The 22,080-nt window shown below is 54.5% G+C and overlaps 4 protein-coding genes across 4 annotated transcripts; 2 read left to right on the top strand and 2 right to left on the bottom strand.

Moving 5' to 3' along the window:
* Positions 1–410: 410 nt before the first annotated feature.
* On the bottom strand, positions 411–3,807 carry MUL1 (mitochondrial E3 ubiquitin protein ligase 1). The gene is made up of 4 exons (XM_053997832.1): positions 3,648–3,807; positions 3,462–3,549; positions 2,458–2,578; positions 411–1,752 (listed from the first exon to the last, which is right to left on the bottom strand). The coding sequence occupies exons 1-4, from the start codon at positions 3,765–3,767 to the stop codon at positions 1,032–1,034; spliced, it is 1,050 nt and encodes a 349-aa protein (XP_053853807.1). The 5' UTR covers positions 3,768–3,807; the 3' UTR covers positions 411–1,031.
* Positions 3,808–4,949: 1,142 nt separating this feature from the next.
* Positions 4,950–6,340, bottom strand: FAM43B (family with sequence similarity 43 member B). The gene has a single exon (XM_053997252.1). It carries the CDS (start codon positions 6,057–6,059, stop codon positions 5,169–5,171), a length of 891 nt encoding a protein of 296 aa, XP_053853227.1. The 5' UTR covers positions 6,060–6,340; the 3' UTR covers positions 4,950–5,168.
* Positions 6,341–8,927: 2,587 nt separating this feature from the next.
* Positions 8,928–11,309, top strand: CDA (cytidine deaminase). Its single transcript, XM_053997254.1, has 4 exons — positions 8,928–9,143; positions 9,419–9,530; positions 9,792–9,849; positions 10,483–11,309. Exons 1-4 carry the CDS (start codon positions 8,969–8,971, stop codon positions 10,594–10,596), a joined length of 459 nt encoding a protein of 152 aa, XP_053853229.1. The 5' UTR covers positions 8,928–8,968; the 3' UTR covers positions 10,597–11,309.
* A 1,143-nt stretch (positions 11,310–12,452) lies between these two features.
* PINK1 (PTEN induced kinase 1) lies at positions 12,453–21,935 on the top strand. The gene is made up of 8 exons (XM_053997250.1): positions 12,453–12,782; positions 14,630–14,929; positions 15,870–15,973; positions 17,595–17,777; positions 18,130–18,293; positions 19,259–19,386; positions 20,139–20,375; positions 20,753–21,935. The coding sequence occupies exons 1-8, from the start codon at positions 12,468–12,470 to the stop codon at positions 21,011–21,013; spliced, it is 1,692 nt and encodes a 563-aa protein (XP_053853225.1). The 5' UTR covers positions 12,453–12,467; the 3' UTR covers positions 21,014–21,935.
* Positions 21,936–22,080: the final 145 nt, after the last annotated feature.

Genomic DNA, 22,080 nt, shown 5'->3' with positions numbered 1-22,080 from the left:
TTGGATGGCTCTGCCTGGAGTAGGGGTGCCCAGGGAATGCCTCAGTCCTGGGGTTTTCAGCTGCTCCTACTTGAGGCTCCCTCATCCCCCAGGAATGTTTATCTAATTGTCCTTCGAAGGAAATGTTAATTGCAGCAGCACTTTGGGTCCATTAACCCTCCTGGGTGCATATGGGATTTATGGCAAAATAGGAATGTCAGGGAAAGGAATTTTCCTTTTTTGTGTCAGTTTGGGGGTTTGGCACCACCTGTGTCATGAGGGGACAGCAGTGACTGTCATGTCCAGTGCATGGGGGGGACAGGTTCCCCCCCTCAGCCAACCTCCATCATGGCTTGGGATGGTCCAGGCTCACCATGTCCACCTCAGGGAGGACAAACCTCACCACTCTCATGGAAATAATCCAACAGACACACTTTTCATCCTATTTTATTACTTCACACCCCGTTTGCTATCCCAAGCCAAGCCAAGCCAAGCACAGCCATCAGCCACAGCATTCTCACATGCCCATCCTCACACCCTGGTGTGACAAAGCCATTTTGGGGGGATCACAGAATTACCTGTGTTCACACCCCCTGGTACGAGCTCTCTGACAGCCCCTCCTGCTTCATTAGGCCTTGCAGCTCTCTGGAAGCCTCACAGGAATTCTGCAGCCTCACAGAACCCTTAATACATTTTATTTCTGTTTTCCCCATGTTTTTATCAGCTGGGTAAGGGGCTGCAGGCTCTGTAACCATGACACAAACCCTGCGAGTCCAAACCTTAACAGAAGAGCTCCAAGCTGCATCTTCCCCCAAGCACCTCACCCTTTGCAAGGAATCAGCTCTCTCAAAAACATCTCCAGATTATGGTGTGAGCTCTGACCAGCTACAAAGTCACCTTTTCAGACTCAGCTCAGCCCTCCTGGTGAAGCACCCACTCCCTCAAGCTCCCTCCCCTTCCCCAAAACCCACCACCCAAGCAGCGAGGCGACCAAACCCCTTTGCCAGTGGCAGCTTTAAATCCAAAGTCTCCCCCCCGAGAACCACAAAACATTAACTGTTGTACAAGGGAACCATCCTGGTGATGCCCTGCCTGCAGATTGGGCATCTTTTGGGCTTGGGAAGAGCTTGGTAGCACTCGTGGCAGGAGCAGACGTGGCCACACTCCAGGAAAACGCAGGATTTGGTGCTGCTCAAGCAGACCACGCAGGCGTTTTTGAGGATCTCCCCCCCCTCGGTGTTCGTCAGGCGCTCCTGGGCCTGCCGGAACTCCTCCTGCATCTGCCGGAGGCGCTGCCGCTCCCGGTGGTGCCGGTACTGCTTCCGCAGGAGGAAGAACAGCACGGCACAGGTGGCAAAGCCGAAAACGACCGTCAGGAGTTTCCAAAACCGGACGCTGGACTCTTGTTTCTGCAGCAAGGACTCGAAATCCAGGGAGCTCAGGTAGTAGGGCATGCCCTGCTTTGGGGGCTGCAGCTTGATGGTGGCATTGTCCAGGACCAGCTCTCCCACCCCGGTCAGGGTCGTGCCCACCTTCAGCATCTGCTCCGTCTCCTGGATGCCCTTGGGACGCTCCCCGCTGATGTAGTGGCCGATGACGTCCGTGAAGGACTGCACAGAGGGGTGGAATTTCTCATACACCGTCTCCAGGCTGAGCTCGGCAGCGTCCAGAGGCTTCATCACCCGCACGGTGACGCCGGCGCCGTCCTCGGCAGGGACCAGGTCAAAGGGGGTGGTGTTGGTTCTCTGGTGGATGATCTTCTCGTAGTCGTTCCTGGGGAGGGAGGAGGGGGGGAAGAGAACTGACTGCCCCTGACGGGAAACACAGCCTGGGATGACCTGCTGGTTTTGGGGACTGCCAGATGGGACATGCCCTGAGTGGAGCTTCTTTGATGGGGGTTTCTGGAGAACACCTTTCCCCTTATAGCACTGTCCAGGTGTGCACGAGGCCACTCCACCCCCATCTCAGTGCTCCACAAGTAGTGGGGGCTTCCCCCATCCCTACCTACTTCCTCCTCACCTGCCTGTGGCATTCCCAGCTGTCACAAACCATACCGTGAGGGGAAGCACCATGTGTCACACACCCCAATTTGGTAAGTGTTATCAAATGCTTATCAAACAGCATCACTGGGCTCTGCTTCAGCAGCTCTGCGACCCCTGGGTGTGGGGATTGCCCAAATCCAATTAATTTCTGTTCTGCAAGTGGGTATTATTTGGAAACGCCATCCTCTGGTGGGGTAACAAGGTGGGGCTGATCACTGTTCAGCCTGTGTTGGGTTACTCGATGTGCTCTTCTCCTCCAGCCCCTCTGTGAAAGCCCTAAAATCAGCCAAACCCCCCGTTATGGCAGCTCTCACTGTGGGGGCTACTTTGGGACCCAGCTTTGAGGCACGTGGTCACTCTGGCCATGTCTGACGCCATTTCAGGGTGTCAGACCCCCCACGGGCACCACAGGTGTTTGAGGGTACCGGGCACATACCAGAGGTGGGTGGTTCTGTTCCACACCATCTTGTGCTCCTGCAGTGTCAGCCTCTGAACCACGCCCTTGCAGCTCTCCACAAACTGACTGCTCAGGGTGTCCTTCACCGACCGCACCACACCTGCAGCGGGAGCACAAGGGCCAGCTGAGGGCTCCTTAAAAAAACCCTGGCCACGGGCTGGGAGTGACAGGACCATGGGGAACGGCTTCAATGGGCTGCTAGGAAGAAATCCTTTGCTTCCTGGGAGGGTGAGGAAGCCCTGGCACAGGGTGCCCAGAGCAGCTGTGGCTGCCTCTGGATCCCTGAAAGTGTCCAAGGCCAGGCTGGATGGGGCTTGGAGCAACCTGGGACAGTGGAAGGTGTCCCTGCCCATGGCAGGGGGTAGGGCTGGATGAGCTTTGAGGTCTCTTTCAACCTTTAAGGCCTCTTTCATTCTAGAATTCTAAGATGGAGGCAAAAGGGCTGAGAGCCCATATTTTCTGCTGCCTGTGGCTGCTTGGCAGGGGGGGAAATGACCTGATGGGCACAGGAGGAGGAGCTGGGGATGAGATCCCCTGGTGAGGAGCAGCTGTGCGGCAGGATGTGCCCCCCACCCCCATTTTGGGTCCTGTTTGAAAGAAATGAGGGATTTGTCTTCACAAACAAACTGTGGGTCTGCTGGTAGATAAAGCTCGGTACTGAGAGATAAAGGAAACAATGGGAAGAACCATAAATGCCACAGGAATTCCACTGACTGACCCAAGGAAAAGGAAGGCGGGGGTGAGGTTATACATTAGAAGGGGGTGTCAGGTATCAGGCATTTCGGGAAGTCTGTACCTTTCAAGTGCCTCAGCCAATAGGGAAAGAGAGAGAGAAATGAGAATAAAAAGGAGGCTGCATCCTCTAGTAGTCTGAGAGACCCGATGGGAAATGCCCATGACCTCTCTCTTGATTCGAATAAAGTTACAGGACTCCACTGTCTCCTTTTTGGACATAAACCTCTGGTGTTTGTACACGACCCTACCTTCTATGACCGCATAGGGCACGCAGCGTCCGGGCGCCTCCAGCAGCAGGGCCCGCAGGTCCCCGTCCAGCCGGACCTTCCTGGCGCCCTGCGGGGAACAAACACAGGCCGCGGCTCAGCCGGCGCGACCAGGCCGCGGCTCGGGGCCCCGGGAATGCATTCCCCCGTCGCACCCCTCACACCCACCTCGAGGCCGCTGGCCACGCGAGCCTTCTGCCGGTAGATGGAGTAGAGCAGGGCGGTGATGGCGGTGCTGGCGGTCAAGAGCACGGCCTGTGCGGCCGAGGGCCGCCCGCCGCCCTCCATGGCCGCCAAGCCCGCCGTTACCACGGCAACCGCCCGCCGCGCCGGCGCGTGCGATGACGTCACGAGCGGCGCTCTGGCAGCCGCAGTGCCGCCATCGAGACGGGCGGGTCCGCCAAGGCCGGGGCTCCGCAGAGCCCTGCTGGGCTGCGGGGGTAACACAGGCTCTGTGGGTCACAGCCCAGCCCCACGGAGCCTTAGGGGGATAAATCCCATCCTTGGGAGTTTACGGGACAGGTCGCAGCCTCCCCACCCTTTTTAACCCCACCTCCACCCTGGGGTCTTGCAGGGGGACATCAAACTCCAGCCTCACCAGCTTCTGAGGGGGATTAGCCCAAATCCCAGCCATCCCTTAGGATCTTGGCAGCTGGCCCCAAATCCTAATGCCCCCGGTGCGTGGGGAGAGCATCCCCCGTACCCCCCCTACCACCTTGGGGATGGGGGGACAACCCAAATCTCGCTCTTCTGCTAAGTTTGCGGGGGCAGTCAGATCAAAGCCTGTCCCCCCGTGGCCGGGAGGGGATATCTCCCCGAATCCCAGCCCTACAGCCCCTTGGGGAAGGGGCTACAACCCCTCACTGGGCTGTGGGGCAGCAGCACCATGTGGCCCCCTCACTGCGAGGGCTCAGCCTCAAGACGCAGCCCCCAGCCCCACTTTGCAGAGTCCTTTTCCCACACCCCACAAAGGGCCATGGCAGGGTGGCGGGTCCCTGCTGGTGGGGACACAACCGCCCCCTCCCCCAACTCCCACCTCCCCCCCCAATTGCCTTACCATCGCTTATTCTGGGAAAGCAGCAAAAGGGGAAGAAAAAAAAATAGCAACTTTTTTGTAAATTATTGATCTTCAGGCCCTTGGTGCTAATTTGGAGTGGGGGGAGTGGTGCAGGCAAGTTCTGCTCTCCAGTGGGGTCCAAGGGGCCAAAAACCCATCACTGCTCCCCCGACGTGAGCGGCACAGCCGCCCCCCCCAGCTCTATATTTAAAAAATCAAGTTGCCATGACTACGCAGAGCCGCTCTCCCCCGCCCTTGGTGCTGCAGGAAAGCACTGTTTACCCCGCAGCCCCCCTCCTTGGCTTGCCTTTCGAGAGGCAAATGCAATACAAACCCCCCAAACTGCTTCAGAGCCGAGCTTAACTCTGTCGTCCGCCAAGGTCCGGGCAAGACACAGGCGCCATCACACCGCAGAAAACACACATTCATTTTATTATTATGGCCGCTGTAGAGGAGGCACGAGAGCAGGTTCATGTGCGGGGCCGGGCGGGGGTCCTTGGGGTCCAAGCCCACCCCCACCATGGGTCTTCCTGCAAACGGAGCCGCTGTCTTGTCCAGACTGATCCCCGAGGAGGGTCCAGCAGCGGCTCGGGGCGCAGGGAGGGCACCTCGTGCCCCGGGACCGCCAGCGCTCAGCACACGGCGGCCCGGGGCCCGCGCAGGCTGCATCCCCTCATGTCGCTGGCCAGCCGCAGCACGGCCGCTCGCTCGGGGTCCCCCAGGGGTGTCCCGGCGCCGAAGGCCTCCTCCTCCTCCTCCTCCAGGATGGAGCTGAGCCGAGGGGCGCAGCGGGCCCGCTCGGCCGGCGGGCGGTAGGGACACTTGGCGTTGAGCAGCCTGCGGAGGGGCATCAAGGGCACGATGGCGTCGCCCAGGAGCTGTTGCTGGACGTGGCGGAAATCGCTCTGTCTCTTGAGGCGCTTGAACTCGTTGAAGGCCGAGGCCGAGGTCTGGTAGAGGAGCAGGGCCATGGCGCGCGCCTTGTCGGCCTTGGAGACCAGCACGGCGTGGCAGCGCAGCACCACCGCCTTGTTCTTCACCTGGTGCCGGTACACCCAGGCGAACACCTTGGGGTGCCGGCGGTCGGCGGCGCAGTAGGTGATGCGGTGCAGCAGGTACGCGTGGCCCGGCCGGCGGGCCCCCTTCTCGCAGGGCGTCATGCGGATGCCATGAGGGCCCAGCGTCAGCGTCATCTTGGCCCCGCCGGCGCCTGCCTCGCTCTTGGCCCAGATCTTGCCCACCGCCTCCTCGGTGCAGCCCTCGCCCTTGGCGTGCAGGGTGACGGCGTTGCCCAGGTACCTCACCGTGTACGTCGGGTCCTCCTTGTTCAGCTCCACTTTCTGGCGCTTCCCGCGGAAGACGCTGCCCAGGCGCTCCAGCGGGCACTCGGGCAGCAGGTCCGGGCAGGAGCGGAGGAAGCCGGCCAGCAGCGCCGCGTAGCTCAGCCCCGGCCCCAGGCTCTTGCCTTTGCACTTACGTTCATTTTCCACCAGCACGAACTTGCTCCGGCGCCAGGGCAGCATCTCTGCTCCGCTCCGCTCCGCTAACGCCGGCCTCGCTCGCGAGCAGCGGGACCACCCCCCCAAGCCCCGAAGCCGGTTTGGGGGGTGTCCCCGCACCCCCCGCGCAGGGGGTGTCGTCCCCTACCCCGGCAGCGGGACGCGGCCCCGTACCCGATCCGGCTGCCCACGGAGGATGCGGAGCCGAGGAGCCGCCGCGTTCCGGGTGCCGCCTGCGCCTGATGCTGCGAGAGCGGCGGCGGCTGCGGGGACGCGGCTCTCCGTGGGCTGCTCCACCTCCCCGAGCACGCGGGGAGCCGCCGGTGAGCGACCCCCGCCGGTGAACGGCCCCCTCCGGTGAGCAAACCCGCCGGTGAGCGACCCCGCCGGTGAACGGCCCCGCCGATGAACGGCCCCACCGGTGAGCAACCCCACCTGTGAGCGGTCCCGCCGGTGAACGGCCCCGCCGGTGAACGGCCCCACCGGTGAGCGGCCCCGCCGGCTCCGTGCGCGCTCGCTCCGTGCCCCGGCAGGGATAGGAAGCCGGGGGGAAGAATCAAGCCCCCGTCCCCATGCAGAGCCAGACCCCCAGCGCCGACACCCACCGGCGTGAGGAGAAATTCCCTAATTTCCCACCCGGGTGGGGGGTTGATTTTGGGAGAGCCGGATGATGGCTTCTGACACTGGAACGACAAAAAGGTGGGGTTTTCCCCCCCCTCCAAATCAGTGCGTTGCATAAGGGTGTGTGCCAGGATTTGCAGATCCTGCAGGTTTGCTGGCATTTTTTCTTCCAAACCTCCCATTTGCTCCTGTTATTTCCAAGCCAGTCAGACCTCTTTGCTGCTCCTCTCCTTTTGGGCTGAGCTGGCTTTTAAACTGTTGCTTTTATCTCTGGCCAAGGCCCTAGGACAGCTGCTCTCCAGGAGAAATTGAATGTTATTTCCCCATAGCACAGCTCAGGGGGAATTTCTGGTTTCAGCCCTGCAGTGGCGTCTGAGGCTGCTCCAGGATTCAGTGCCTTTGGCTCAAACCCTGATTTCCATCTTTTTTTTTTTTCTTCTTACCATCTGGACACAAAGCAGGGAGACCCCCAGGTTTGGGGATGCTCTGTTTGCCTTGGGATTGAAAAATGGGGTGGAGAAAGGGGTAAAATAACACCACGTGCCCCCACTTTTAGTCTACGTGGGGAAGAAAATGAGAGTGGGGTGTTGCAGGGAACGGGAAGCCATTTCATAGCAGCTTCCCAGATTTTCTGCAGTTTGAGTGAAGCAAATACAACCCTAAAATAGCAATTTCACAGGCAGACAGCACCAGCCCCGCTCTCTCACTGACACGGCCTTGACAGCCTTGAAGGTTTTTTGCAGCCAAAATAATAAAAAATGCATGAATTTGTCTGTTTTTCAGCTTTTCTGATGCAAACATGGGCTGTGTGGTTTGCTCCCGGTGCAAGGATGGTTTTGGGGAGATGGCAATTAGGGAATTAGTGGTAATGAGGAAGATTTCTATCCATAATAGCCTCTGTCTTTCATAATTTCTGTTCTTGCCCTCGCTGACTCGAGATGAGGACTGTGTTTACTGGCTCGGTGTTCATATTGAGAGGGCAGGTGTGAACCCACCCTGAAAGCTTCTTTATTTACAGATCCCATATTATTTGGGTTGGAGGGGTGGGGGCTGTGGTGTCCCTCTACACTGGTTTGATCCCACAGTGCCACCCACAAGTTGCCCTAGGACTGGTTTTCCTTTTTTCTCCCAGATTTTGGGGGGCGAGGGAGACTCTGCACCACATTGTATATAGGGGGAAACAACCTGGATTTGCACTTGAAAGCTGTGAAAAAGGGTTGTGGGCTGGTTCAGGGCTGCCAGTCCCTCCTCTCACTCACTGCCCTGGCAAGTGAACTGTCATTGCTGGGTTCCAGAATGAACAAGCACCCTGGCAGTGTGTGGGAGATGGGTTTCCTGGTTATCCCTTGGACAATACCGATCTCAGCATCCTAGCTTTGGTTTCTTGGGATGCCTGTGGTGGTCTCATTGTCCCATACTCTATTTCAGCTCCTGGAGTTTCAGCCCCATCAGAAGCCACTCCCAATTTGGATGCTGCTTCCCAGCCCGTTGTGGCTCCTCAGCAGCGACCCAGCAGCAAGATTTTCTGGCAAAACCAGCAGGTAAGGTCAAAATCCTCCCAAAATCCAACAAACTGGACAAAAATCCCAGTGATAAATCCCTGGGGTCTGTGACAACCATCCTTGCAGCTAGAAAATGGAGCAGGAAGCTCCTTGGGCAAGGGGAAAAAAATAGAGAAATCTTTAATTAAAAAACAATTTGATGATCACCTGGGAGCCCTTTACCTTGTGTGGGCTGATTCCCATGGAAGCACCGGCCAAACTGAATTTGGGCTCCAGCATGAGGGCATCTGAAATTGGGCTTTTGACCACCTGTGTCTTCCGCCTGTTTCCCCTGTTGCCTGTAGTTAGAAGACCTGGGAAATATTAATTTTTATGATTAAAATATATTTATATGTATTTTTTATGCTTTCAATCATATTAATTTATTTCTCTTTATCTCACTGATCAGGAGCTGTTGTTCCTTCCCCCCAGGAATGATTTAAGGGCATTTTCCTGTGGAGCCACAAAACCAGTTTTGAACTGAGGAGGAAAAAAACCTCCGGGATGGTGGCGGAAAAATGTTCTGCTGGGACAGAGAAAGGAGGAAGTAAATAACGAAAACAAGAGAAATTGGAAAAAATGAGGCAGCAGGCAGGGAGAGGATGTGGGAATCCCTGAAGACGGTGCTTTGGGGGCCAGGGCTGTCCCTGAGGATGCTTCCCAGAGTTCAGCTGCGTGCCGGGGCGTTATCCCGGCGTCCCGGCCAGCCTATTTTCCAGGCGAGGAAATATTTAACCGCGGCGTCAGCGGGCAGGGCAGGCGGCTGCGGGAATGGAGGGAGGCGGGCAGCACCCGGTCCCTGTTGTCCCCCCGGGCCAGCCTCAGGGTGACCATCTCCAGCTCCTGCTGCGCCGCAGCCGGGAGGCCAAAAACTGCGCCTATTGCCCCTACAGCCAGTTCCCGGTGGGAGCTGCACTGCTTACCGCCGGCGGGGAGATCTTCTCGGGTAAGATGGGGATCTGAGCCCCCCCGGGGATTTTGGGGAGCCCCCAGCAGGCCTTGGCTCATGTATGAGGGTGCAGCGGGGTCATCCCGGGGTGCTGGTGTTGTGTGTCCTCCCCCACTGCCTCTTGGCAGCCGCCATCCTGGACTGAGCCAAAGATCACAGCGGATGGGAAAATAAATAGGGGAAGCAGGGAAAATGGCTTTTCTTTGTCAATTCCCTGAGAAGAAAGGAGCTGGTGGGGTTTGAGGTGGCTGATGCCGGGGTTGTCCCTGCAGGGTGCAACGTGGAGAACGCCTGCTACAGCCTGGGGATGTGCGCTGAGCGTGCTGCCATCCAAAAAGCCATCTCCGAGGGGCACACCAGCTTCAAGGCCATGGCCATCGCCAGGTAAGGGTGCTCCGAGAGCTGGAGTGGTGAGGGATGGGATGGGCAGCCAGCAGGAGAACCCCCGCTGCTCCTCAGGGACAGCTTCTTTTGCAGCAGCCCCATCTTTTGAGGAGGGAAATAAAGTTTTTGCATGCTGTTTTTGGAGGAACTTGGGGGCAAGTCTGTTATGGCTCTGTATTTTTCGGGGCATGAGGGTCTTCTGCAGGTGTTCTTCCCTCCTCTGACCTCAGGACTGAATGCTGTGCCCTTCTTCTTTGGCAGTGACATGGGAGACCACTTCATCACACCCTGTGGCGCCTGCAGACAAGTGATGAGAGAGGTGACAGCTCGTGTGGGGCTCCATGGCTCATTCCCTGATCCCAGACACCATCCCCTGAGCCGAGGCATCTCCCCCTAAAACACCTGGAGGTACCAAGGAGGGTGCAACGCCCCATCCTCAGCCCCAGGGCTGGCTCCAGCCTCCTCAAAGTTCATTATCTCCTGGGAGAGGGATATTCCAGCCCTGGGTGGGTGTTCATTAGCTCGCCTTCCAGGTGCAGGGTTTTGCCCTTGAGTCCTTGCTCTGGCAAGCCTGAAAATGGGGGTTTTCCTGCAAAAACTGAGTTTCCCACAGATCCTTTCCGGCTCTCATCTCCCTCCTCCACAGGAACCCCAGCACTCACAGCCCATTTTTGGGTTGTTAATATTTTTGTCTCGCAGAGCTCTGCTCGAGGGTCAGATTCAGCAGGTTCAGAGGCACTGGGGCTCATGCTGGTAGGGTAAAAACACAGAATCTGAGCCCAGAATATCCTCTGGGGGAGGTAATGCTGATAAGCCAATCCAAAATACATGCAATAGAGGGGGATGCTCCCTGTGAACCTGAAAAAAAGGGGTATATGAGTAATTTGGGGAAGAAATGCTGGTTCTTCTCTCCTTCTTCTCCCTCATCAGGCTCTTCTTTCTTTTCCTCCAGTTTGGCACAGACTGGGATGTCTACCTGACCAAAGCAGATGGCACCTACATCGTCAAGAGGCTGGAGGAGCTGCTGCCACTCTCCTTTGGCCCTGAGGACCTGAAGAAGGTCTGAGCAGCGTGGCCATCACCAGCCTTTGCCCTTAGGCACAGGGGACAATGGTTTTCCCCGATTCTCTCAGCCTGTAAGCAACTTTTTGGGAACAACAGAGTGGAAAATGTGCTTATACTGTTAAGTTGCCTGTCCCTCTGGCTCATCTTCTAATTCAGTGTTGATTCGCAGACTCCAGCTCCACCTTGCCCCGAGGAAATGGCAAAATCAAATCATAGAAATTCCCTGTTATTAGTAAAAAAAGTGTCCAGACATCCCTGTAGGCAAGGGAGGGCATGGGTTTGATGCAGAACTCAAACAGGCTTTGGTACAGAAACCACTCCTGAATAATGCAAAATCATTGCTTGGGAAAATGCTGGATTCTTCAGCTCTAAAAAGAAGTGAAAGCAAGAAGGAAATGGTCCATCAGCCCCAGAAGTAATTAGTGACCAATCCAGATTAGGTGGATTGCTGGAACAGGATGGTTATTGCACTGACCGTGTCCTTTGCTCCTTTCTCCCCAGCTTTTTTTCCTTGCTTTTATTCTGTTTGGGGTGAAGAAGAGGACGAGGAGTTTTTGGGGACTTCTGGAGGGTTTTGTGTCTCCAGGGAAATGCCATTTGTTGATCGTATATTGATTTATAATACAATGATAAATGAATTAATTACATTTCCCAGCCAGCGCTGGGTTGAGCATTTCTACCATGCCCAAGTGAAATAAAAGCAGTTCTGGTTTATGTCCTGCAGTTGTAGCAAGTGATGAAACACAGGGAGTGGGGTCCTGGGACTGTCCTGCAGCCCAGGCAGGGCTGGGGGGTGCTGGATGTGCCCTGAGAGCCTCACGAGGTTCAACAAAGCCGAGCACAGGGTGCTGGTCAGGGCAACCCCTCAGTACCTGTACTGGCTGGAGGATGGAGACCACTCCTGCTGGGAAGGACTTGGAGATGCTGGTGGATGAGAGGCTGGATGTGCCTCGGCTGTGGGGCTGATCCCATAGCATGGGCAGCAGGGGAGGGAGGGATTCTGGCACAGGGTGCTCAGAGAAGCTGTGGCTGCCCCATCTCTGGAAACCAGGTTTGGATGGAGCTTGGAGCAAGCTGGGATAGTGGAAGGTGTCCCTGTCCATGGCAGGGGTGGAACAAGGTGGGCTTTGAGGTCCCCTCCAGCCCAAACCAGTCTGATTCTGTGATTTGATGATTCCACACACTGGGCTGTGCCCTGGCTGTTCCCAGGGCAGTGCCATGCTCCATGCCAAGGCACTCCCAGCTGTGGCATCCATGCCCTCCATTGCACAAGGCTTTACCTTGGCTAAACCCCGCTCTGTGCCCCACTCCATGACTCATTCCATGCCCTGCTTGATGCCCGACTCCATGTCCCCTCCCATGCCCTGCTCAGTACCACACTCCACACCTGCTCCATTGCTCTGTGCCCCATTCCCTGTCCCACTCCCATGCCCCGCACCCTGCCCGTCTCCATGCTCATTTCCACGCTGCACTCCCTGCCCCACTCCATGCCCTATTCCTTGCCCCGTTCCATGCCCATTTCCATGCTGCACTCTCTGCCCCATTCCCTGCTCCTCTCCCTCCCCATTCCCTCCCCATTCCCTGTCCCATTCCCTGTCCCTCTCCCTCTCCATTCCCGGCTCCTCTCCCTCCCATTCCCTCCCCATTCCCTGCTCCTCTCCCTCCCCATTCCCTGCCCCATTCCCTGTCCCTCTCCCTCCCCATTCCCGCCCCATTCCCTGCCCCATTCCCTGCCCCTCTCCCTCCCCATTCTCTCCCGTCCCCGTCCCGTCCCGGTGGGCGTGGCTCCGCGTTGCCGTGGGCGTGTTTCCGGGCGCGGCCTCTCGCCATTGGCCCGCTGTGGGCCCCGCCCCTCGCGGTGACGCGCTGGCCATGGCGGTGCGGCTGTTGCTGGCCCGGGCCCTGCGGCTCCTCCCGCGGTGCCGCCCGCCCTGCGCGCCCCGCGCCCCCCGCCCCGACCCCGGCCTCGGCCCCGCGCCCGCCGCGCCGCCCGCCCCATGGCGGCCCTGGCTGGCCTGGCTGCCGGCCGCCCGCCGCCTCTTCCTGCGCGGCCCGGCGGGCGGGCTGGCGGCCGTTGCGCGGCGGGGCCGCGGCGGCGTCTGCCTGGCGCTGGCCATGGCGCTGGGCCTGGTGGAGCCGCGCCTGGAGGAGCAGCGCCGGGCTGAGGCGGCGTGTCGCCACATCCAGGTGGGAAGCGGCCCGGGGATCCCGCTGGGCAGCGCCTGGGGCGCTCTCCGTGAGGGGGAGGGGGGAACCTTGTTGGGAGGGAGGCCTTCAGTCACCTCCCAAGGAGGGCACAGGAGGTCGGAGCCCTCCAGACATCCTTCATGAAAGAGAGAGTGGTCCTTGATGTGTGGAGCCCCTTGAACACCCCAATGAACGTCGCAGAGTGTCAGTGCTGTGGGGAGACAGACACGCGCCGCCTGTGAAGGGCAGGGGAGTCCTTGCTTTGGGGAGTCCCTGAGACACCCCCACTGAGGGTAGTGGGGGGGTCATTGCCCTTGGACATCATCCATAAAGGGGAGGGGGATTCTTGTGAGGAGCCCCTCAGATGCCCCCTTTCAATGGGAGGGGCGTTACTGCTGTGGGGAGCCCCCCAGACACCCCTGGAGAGGAGGAGAGCTTTGTTTTATGTAGCCCCGCAGACATCCCTCGTGAAGGGAAGGGGGATCACTACTGTGGGGAGCCCCCTGACAGTCCCTGTGAAGGGCACACTGGGGAGCCCCCCCAGACGCCTTCCCAAGGAAGGTGGGGGGTGCTGCAATGAGCAGCCCTCAGGCACCTCTTTCTCCCCAGAAATAGGGTCCTGCCTCTCACTCAGCAGCGCTTCATCACCCTAAAGCAGGGTGATTCAGCCACCACTTTCAAAAGCAAGGGACCCTCACTCCCTGTCCCTCCACAGAGGGAGGGGGTCAGGGCCCTGGTGATGGGGGTCTCATGTCCCAGGGCACTGATGTTGATCCCCGTGGGGATTCTGTGGTGCTGGGCCAGGCTGTGCTGGCAGGGCACGGGGGACGGATGGTACTGAACTTACTTCCTGGGTAAAAATAGACCTCTGGTGCTCAGAGCCAGCTGTCACCTGCTCCACCAACCAGCAGACATGTTCCCTGAAGTTTCTCCTGAAGAAGATCCTTGCTCTCCTCTGTCCTTGCTGGGTTGTTCCATTTGCTGTCCCTGGTCTGTGTCCAATGACACATCCCTAGGGTGTCACCGGTGCTTTGTGGCTGCAGCTCACAGAGAAGGCCACTTGTCTGTATCAGTTCAGGTGACAGCTGGGGCAGTACCAGACCTGTAGGATCATGAACTGTGGTGAAACTCCAGAACAGCCTCCTGTGTGTTGTTTATCCACATCTCTTGATTTCCTCCCCCAGCTCCCTCCCATCATAGATTCACTCTCCCTCAAACCAGCCCTCACAGTCGACTGCCACAAAAAGGCCATTGTTTTTCCTGTTGCTGCTTTTAATTGGATTTTCTTTTAAATGCTGTTTTCCTGATTTGTTTATGGAAAGGGAGAAAAGTGTAATAATGCATCTGTTTTCAGAAGTGTTCAGTTAAACTTTTCTGTACACAACCACGGAATCATGGAATGGTTTAGGCTGGAAGGGACTTCAAGGCCCATCTCTTTCCACCCCTGCCATGGGCAGGGACACCTTCCACTATCCCAGGGTGCTCCAAGCCCTGTCCAGCCTGGCCTTGGACACTTCCAGGGATGGAGCAGCCACGGCTTCTCTGGGCAAAATATATTTATATTCTAGATTGGCAAATGACTCCCCCTCCTGGTTTCTCTTCTTCCCTCGAAAAGGGCACCTTTGGAAAAGACTGGTTTAGGGGTAAATTGTATCACACAAAAATATATGGATTGCAGATGATCTTTCACGTGGTTACAGTGATTTGAGCCCAGTGGTTAGAGTCTGATTGAGACTTTCAGGTTGGACCATTCCACCAGGACGTGTAATACCACTGAAACACTAAGTTCTCCTTCGCTGGGAAGTCTGGGATAACTGAGCGGGTTTTTCTGTTCATGTTCCTTTCAGACCGTGTTTGTTGGGAAGAACAAGCCACAGAAAGATCCCCTGAGCTCCTTCCGCTGGCAGGGCTTCAAACTGGAGGAGTATCTCATTGGCCAGCCCATCGGGAAGGGCTGCAGCGCCGCTGTGTACGAAGCAGCTATTCCCTTCTGTCCCACTCCTCGGGATCCTGTGGAGAGCAGCCCTCTCCCAGCCCTGCAGCAGGACTGTGCCTCAGCTTCCCAGGGAGCTGAAGAGGAGCCTGTAGTGAAGCACCAACCAAAAGGGGCTTTCCCCTTAGCTATCAAAATGATGTGGAACATTTCGGTAAGGAGTCGGCGCTGAATCCCCAGTGTCTGTTGCTGGGGAATTCTGGCTGGAATGTTTAATACTGAAGTGTTGAAAGTGCTAATTATGGAGTGCAGGATGAGTGTGTCACGACAAAGCTGTTGGTAGGTGACACTGGAGACACTGAGTGTTAGTGAAGAGTCCCAGAGCGAGGTAATTAACATTCATCATCCTCTGGAATTGGCACTGAAAGCTGCTGCTGCTGTTGCATATGGAGGTGATGTTTTAGGAAGAAAAGGTTTTCTGAGCCTGGCTCTATTGGAAAGGTCTAAGAAGGGGAAAGCCATTGCTGCCAGTGATTTAGGAATTGGTGTCCTGTCAGTGTCAGGACAGAGGTGGGTTTTCTTCCTGAAGAGTCAGTGGTCTCAGGGTGCACAGTAACCTGCCTGCTGTGTCCCTTTGCTGTGAGGTGACTGTCCCAGATCTGCTCCAGTGTTTCCCAGCCTGGGTGACTGGTGATCCAGTTCCTCAATGTGGCTCTTCCATGTTTAAAAAAATCCATGTGGCTTTCCCCATTGATGCAACAAGTAAATATTTCAAGACAATATTTCAAAATGCCAACATCTGCCATCCCTTGGGCTCCAGAAGTACCCTGGCATTTAGCTGTGGGCTCTTCCACTTGGGTTTGGAAGTTGAAAGTGCGTTCTGAGGTGTAGTTTGGATTGCTGATGGTCAAGGATGCATTTGAAGTGACAAATAGATTTCTTTCTGCAAATAAAGGCCTTGTGGCCTCCCTTAGTGAACTCTTTAAGTAGTCAGTTGCCTTCCTTGATTTTCAAGGGAGGGAGGTCCTGGAATCTGGTCTCAGTCATTCCAGCTCCAGACGCAGTGCCAGCATCAGGACTATCTGTTTTCAGCTTGCACTGGGGCCGGTTGATTTCGGAGCTGAAACCAACCTGGGTTGTGATTGTTGTTGTAGGCTGGTTCCTCGAGTGAAGCCATCCTTGATGCCATGGGCCGAGAGCTCGTCCCAGCCACAGGCGTTGCCTTGTCCGGGGAATATGGAGCTGTCTCTGGCCGCAGGTATGGAGGTGGCAAGGTGCTGATTTTATCCCTTGATTTGTTTTGCAGTAATTTGTACTGTTAAAAAGGTGCACAGGGCTTTCTAGAATAGCTGCTGAAAGCAGTTAAACCTGGGGATTGTTAAGTTTGTTGGCATGCAGGGAATTGCAGTGCTAAACTGTGTGGTCCAGAGGGGATTGGAAGGTGCACCAAGAATTTGGGAGCATTTGGGGTCTCACCAGGGTCTAGTGGGTGGCTGTGGCTGTGTCTTAGCTTCCCTGTGTTGACCTGTGTTGGCGTTTGCCGAGGTAAAGGCTGGAGGAGCCACTGGTTAAACACCATTTAAATTTGTATTGTGATGCTTTTTAATTGCACTGCTGCAGTCGGTAACAGTTTGAGTGTATTAAACATCAAATGATTTCACTGTAATACAATTTGACTGTGAGGTTTGAGAACTGGTTTGGTGTAAAATGGGTGCTGGACAAGGAGGTTCAAACTGTTTTAGTGCAGGAAGACTGGTGAGAAGGAAAATGGAAATGACTCAGTTTGTACTCTTTGACCCGAATGGGAAGTGAGCAAACAGCATGAAGGGAGGAAATCTCATGGAAACTTCTAAATTACCTCAAGTTAGCTATCTTTTTGTTCAGAAATGCATCTTTTTTAATCTTTTTTTTCCATTTGAAACAATGGAGTCCACAGCCCAGATTGTCTGATTTAAATTTCAAATCCATCCCAGCTGCCAATACAAATGAATAATGAATGCTGTGCCCGTGGCTGGCTGGGAATGCAGTAGAGCAGCCAAAGGGATATTTGACATTCAGGGGATGAGAGATCTGTGTTGCAGACAAATAGGTAACCTGCTTTTCAGGGCAGGGAGAGCTTCCTGCCTGTGCCATAAAATAGAGGGTCTAAATTGATACTCCCAGTGTGAAGCTGACCTTTATTACATCTAACAAAGTAATTGTGTTTGGGTGTTATTCTCTAGAGCTACTGTAGCTCTTTTTGAGTGGAGAAGCAGCCTGTGCCTGGCTCTGCCTTTGTTAGCAGCATGGAAGGGTTAGTGGGGCTCGAGTAAAATGAAAGCTGCCTGTTATGTGTGAGGTTTTTATCAAAGCTCTGTTTGTAGTGCAGGTAAACACCTTATTTCCTGTTTGGCCATTGTGAATAGGGAAATCCTGTTACAGAAGAGCCCCTGTGACACCTTGGTTAGCTCAGTTTGCTGTGGGCGGCACCGAGGTGGATTCTGAGCTCTGGAGAAGGTGCTGGAAGATGCCCGTTGCTGCAGCGGGTCCGTACGGGCTGTGGGTGTTCTGCATCTACCTGGGAAACGCTGGGCTGAGGTGCTGGTTGGGAAATGGGCCATGAAACTGCTGCCCATGCTCTTGCTCAGTGAATGGATTCCAGGATATGTCTGACTGTTTGCTTAATATGCAGTCCTGTAATCCACCCTGTGCAGCTTTAATCTCCCTCTGCTGAGGCTTCCAGTGCAGAAAAAACGTGTTTGCTCACTGCTGGGGAACCCTTTGGTGTGGAGAACAGGCCATAATAATGAAAAGTAGTTTCAGCAAGAGCAGCAATGTGCCTGGGATCCATCAGAACCAACTGAGAATGGTGCAATCTGCGGTGTCTTTCCTCTGCACAGAAAACCTGTCCTTGGGAGGAAGAAGCTGCAACCTCATCCGAATATAATCCAGGTGATCAGAGCGTTCACATCCTCTGTCCCTTTGCTGCCTGGAGCCTTTGCTGACTATCCTGACGTCCTTCCATTGAGCCTGAACCCCAGAGGGATCGGTCACAGCCGCACACTCTTCTTGGTGATGAAGAAGTAGGTGGAGAGAAGCTGGTTAATATGACTTGGGCACTCTGTCCCTGCAAAGCTTGGGTCTGGGCTGCTGCCAAAGAGCAGAGTATGCTCTTGGAAATGCCTCCCAGGACCTGTTCCAAGTCCTTGAGGTTCTGACTGTGCTTCCACAATGAAGACAAACCGTTCTTTTTAATAATTACCCCAAATTAAAGTGAGAAATGTGGAGTTTGTCCCCATTTGTCTCCCCTTCTAAGCCTGAACTTCACCCCTAGTCTGAGCACACTGCTAGAGATGGAGTAGAATAAGTAATGAGGTTGCCAGTGATAAGCCTCCAGGATGCTAATTCCCATTTATTTTCCCTTGTTCTGCCTAGCTACCCCTTCACGCTGCGCCAGTATCTGCAGGAGAACACTCCGGATGTTCGCCTGTCCACAGTGATGATTCTACAGCTCTTGGAAGGCGTGGACCACCTTGTTCGACATGGAATAGCACACAGAGACCTCAAGTCTGACAACATCCTGGTTGAATTTGATTCTGGTACATAGATCCTTGAGGATAAATGCCAGATAATTCACAGAAGTGATTCGGTCACATTGGCATTCGGGGAAGTCTCACCCGGCTGCGTGTTTGGGGAAAGAAGCATCAAACCTTTTGAATAATCTCAGGTTTAGTTTTTAGCTTAGTATTTGCTATGACTGCAGCAAGTCATCGATCCTGTCTGTGCCTGAGGTTTTGCATCATTAACATGGACAGAGTGTATTGCTGAGATGATGGATTACATGAGCACAGCCAGCATAGACTGGAGCATCCAGGAACACCACATTGGGATGCTGCAGGAGCTTTTGCTTCAGGCTCTTGGCTCTGTCTTCTTTCCCAAGTCAAAGAATACAGGGAGCCTCTTAAAATCCCACCCCATGGCCAGGTTAATAGTGCTGCACCCTGGAATGATGAAAGATGGGTTGGGAGGGAAGGCATGCAGCATTTTCACCAATGTGTTCTCCTGTCAGCCTCTAACAGCAGTTTTAATTACCTGAGCTCTTTTTTGGTGTGATTGAGATTCAAATCAGCAGGAGCAATAGGAGGCAGGCACGTCTGTGTGATTAGGAGTGAAAGAATTTGGTTGAAGTGTATCAGGGAGAGAGACAGAGAGATCACTGGAATCTACTGGAATCTACCCTGCCTTCCTGGAGACTGGCCCAAGAGGTGACAGCCTCTGTTCCCCAGTGCTCAGGATTTAGAATCATAAAATCATGTAATGGCCTGGGCTGGAAGGGATCTTAAAGCTCTTCTCATTCCACCCCCCTGCCATGGACAGGGACACCTCCCACTAGATGAGGTTACTCTACTGAATGTCTTCACCCACAATGTTGATGGGGGGATTGAATGCCCCCTCAGTCAGTTTGCAGAGGACACCAAGTTGGGTGTTGATGTGATGTGGTGTTTGGTGCTGCCAGGTCCTCCCAAACGGAACCCTAACTCTGGCAGCTCTGTGTTGTTCACAGCTGGCTGCCCCTGGCTGGTCATCACTGACTTCGGCTGCTGTTTGGCAGATGAAAACATCGGCCTGAGGCTGCCCTTCACCAGCTCCTACGTGGATCGGGGTGGCAATGGCTGCCTTATGGCACCTGAGGTAAATCCCTCTGTAGCAGTGCTTTGTGGTGCTGGTTTTCTGCTTGTCCTGCACTTGGGGCTAAAAGTTTTGGTGGCATAGAAGGTTTGTGCCCTACCTTGAGTTAGGCTTGGTGAACATCTGTGCTGAACTATGTCAAATAGACACCTTGAGCTCTAACAGGTGAAACATAATCAGTTGGTGTTAACGGCAGAATCAGCTTTTCCCTCCCCCCTCCTCTAAATTTACTCTTTAGTCTTTATTCATGTCCCTTTCCATGTAACTATTAAGAATTTTATGCAACAGTCCTTGTGTTGCAACAGTAGCTTTTGGCTGAAGTTCAAGGTGGTTGCAAAATTATTTACAGTTCCTTTTTATTTCTTTGATGATAAGAAATAATAAAAGCCTAGACACCCTTAACTGTCTGCTGGAGCACCTTGCCGTGGTGTTGGTTGTTCATCTGCAGGTCTCCTGTCTCCATAATTCCAACAGGAGATAGCCCTTGGAACTCTGGGAATACTGGTCAGGGGCAACAGCTAGAGCCTCCGTGCAATGTTCAGACTCCTCTCAGCATCCCAGTGGGCTGAGCAGTGCCAGAGGCTTAGAGCATACCAGTCGGGAATATTTACAGCATAGATTCAGATGCAACCCAACTTTGGGTTCAGTGTCTAAGTTTATTACATGGAAAATGCATGTTTGAGCATTAAAAATGGAATTTCAGCACAGAGGCTGCACTCGAGCTGTTCATTTGAGTAGCCCCCTCTCTGTGGCAGGTGATCACAGCATCACCTGGTCCAGGCACGGTGATCAACTACAGTAAAGCTGATGCTTGGGCAGTTGGAGCGATTGCCTATGAAATCCTGGGCCTGGCCAATCCTTTCTATGGCCACGGGGACTCCACTCTGGAAAGCCGAAGTTACCGGGAGGACCAGCTGCCAAGTCTGCCCAACCACGTGCCCCTTGAGGTGAAGCAGGTGATAAAGATGCTGCTTCAGAGAGATCCCAACAAGGTAAGAAGCTGTTGCCTTCAAGATATCCTCTTTGGGAGTATCCCTGGTGGATCATTTTGCCTTGGAGGGCTGTGGGTGCCGGGGTTAGTCCAGATCTCACTGCAGGATCAAAGGACAACGTAAGGATCAAAGCCAAAAAGGTCTTTGCTGAGTGGTGATGAATCATTTCAGGAGATGTTTGTGTCAGGACCAGACCTCTCATTGGAGGGTTACACACAACATTATATATATACAGTAATAGTCTCAAAGAGCTTTCTAATTCACAGGCTGTTGCCTTAGGCGGGGCCCCAGGGAGTTTGGGAGGTGCCAATGCTCGTGCTGGTGAGGTGGCTGAGTGCAGCAGGATCAGCTTATCTCCCCTCCCCTTCCTCTTGCAGAGGTTGTCTGCGAGAATGGCTGCAAACGTGCTGCACCTGAGCCTCTGGGGTGACAGTGTTGTAGCATCCAGGACCCTGAAACCTGACCAGATGATTGCCTGGCTGCTCTGCCAGTCTGCAGCCACCCTGCTCACCAACAGGCTGGCGGAGAAGAGCCAGGTAGAAACCAAAATGAAGATGTGCTTCTTGGCAAACCTCGAGTTTGAAGACCTCTGGGCAGCAATATTCCTGTTGCTGGCCTGGAGAAGCCAATCTGGGTGAAGGAACCACCTGGAACACGGGCATCCCACATAAATGGCACTTTCTAAAGGCACATAGGAACCTGTCCTTTCTGTCTGTCTGCAGTCCTGTAGTGTTTTAGGGAACAAGCTGCAGGCCTGTGCTTAGGAGCTTGAGTTTCTCTCTAGCAAGTGTTAACCACACTGCTTTTCTGTCCCTGCTAGAGGAGATGCCCTTGCTTCCTTACCCTCTGGAGGGGAGGGAGTGTGGACCTTGCAGGTGTCCAGAGGTAACATGGTTGGTTTTGCTCCCATTTGGGAATTAATTGACTTGTAAGTTGTGTGTTGAGTGAAGCAGATTCCTTTCAGAGGGATGACTGGGAAGAGGCACCGTCTGGCTGCATTTTACAGAGAAACATCACAATTTAAGCAACACACAGAAATCCAAGCTGACAAAGGGACCTGCAGTCTCTGTTCTTGAGGTAACCAGGGTGGTTTGAAACTCATTTTCTTCTGAGCTGTGAAATGACAGCCTGAAAACTTCCTGATGAGGTGCTGCCTGGTAACATGAACGTCAGCAGCACTAAAAACCTCGCAGCTGTACACAGGATAGTGGAAGCACATAATCCTCAAATCGCGCTTATCGTTAACTGTTGTAGCTCTGTGGCAGTGGCTGCCCCAGGGTCCAAGGCTGAGTCAGACTCTCCAGTTAGGGATAATGCTCCAAACAAAGTGAGGTTGGGCAGCAGCTCTGCTTAAAGAGCTTAGTGTGATGCTCTGCTCTGTTACCTGCGTTTCCTTCAATGAAATAATCTTTTTTGGTGGGGAGGACGGAAACATCAATCTTTAAATAACAACAGCCGTGTTTATGAAACAGCATTCAATTTCATGGCTATAATTGTGTTTAGAGGAACTTGGAGAAAGTTATTTATGCTTGTTGCACAATAAATTAAAGATTTAATGTGGCTGTGGCTGTGTGGGTTCTCTCAATCCAATTTGGGCTGTGGAGCGTTGGTTCTGGGGTGTCTTAAACGCGAATTCAGCTCTTTCCAGTGCTAACTGTGGAACATGGTGTTCTACTCCAAGGGAAATTTCCCAAAGAGGGACAGA

This window comes from Vidua macroura, chromosome 23 (genome assembly GCF_024509145.1).
Source record: "Vidua macroura isolate BioBank_ID:100142 chromosome 23, ASM2450914v1, whole genome shotgun sequence".
Taxonomy (NCBI): domain Eukaryota; kingdom Metazoa; phylum Chordata; class Aves; order Passeriformes; family Viduidae; genus Vidua; species Vidua macroura.
The sequence above is the reverse complement of the archived record's forward strand: the minus strand, read 5'-3'. Positions and strand labels throughout refer to the sequence as shown.

Coding starts and splice junctions, on each gene's coding strand:
- PINK1 (XM_053997250.1), top strand. CDS start 12,468: ATGGCGGTGCGGCTGTTGCTGGCCCGGGCCCTGCGGCTCCTCCCGCGG. Junction 12,783..14,629: donor CGGCGTGTCGCCACATCCAG/GTGGGAAGCGGC, acceptor TGTTCCTTTCAG/ACCGTGTTTGTTGGGAAGAA. Junction 20,376..20,752: donor TTCAGAGAGATCCCAACAAG/GTAAGAAGCTGT, acceptor TTCCTCTTGCAG/AGGTTGTCTGCGAGAATGGC.
- FAM43B (XM_053997252.1), bottom strand. CDS start 6,059: ATGCTGCCCTGGCGCCGGAGCAAGTTCGTGCTGGTGGAAAATGAACGT.
- MUL1 (XM_053997832.1), bottom strand. CDS start 3,767: ATGGAGGGCGGCGGGCGGCCCTCGGCCGCACAGGCCGTGCTCTTGACC. Junction 3,550..3,647: donor GCGTGGCCAGCGGCCTCGAG/GTGGGTGTGAGG, acceptor TGTTCCCCGCAG/GGCGCCAGGAAGGTCCGGCT. Junction 1,753..2,457: donor AACAGAACCACCCACCTCTG/GTATGTGCCCGG, acceptor CTCCCTCCCCAG/GAACGACTACGAGAAGATCA.
- CDA (XM_053997254.1), top strand. CDS start 8,969: ATGGAGGGAGGCGGGCAGCACCCGGTCCCTGTTGTCCCCCCGGGCCAG. Junction 9,144..9,418: donor CGGCGGGGAGATCTTCTCGG/GTAAGATGGGGA, acceptor TTGTCCCTGCAG/GGTGCAACGTGGAGAACGCC. Junction 9,531..9,791: donor AAGGCCATGGCCATCGCCAG/GTAAGGGTGCTC, acceptor CTTCTTTGGCAG/TGACATGGGAGACCACTTCA.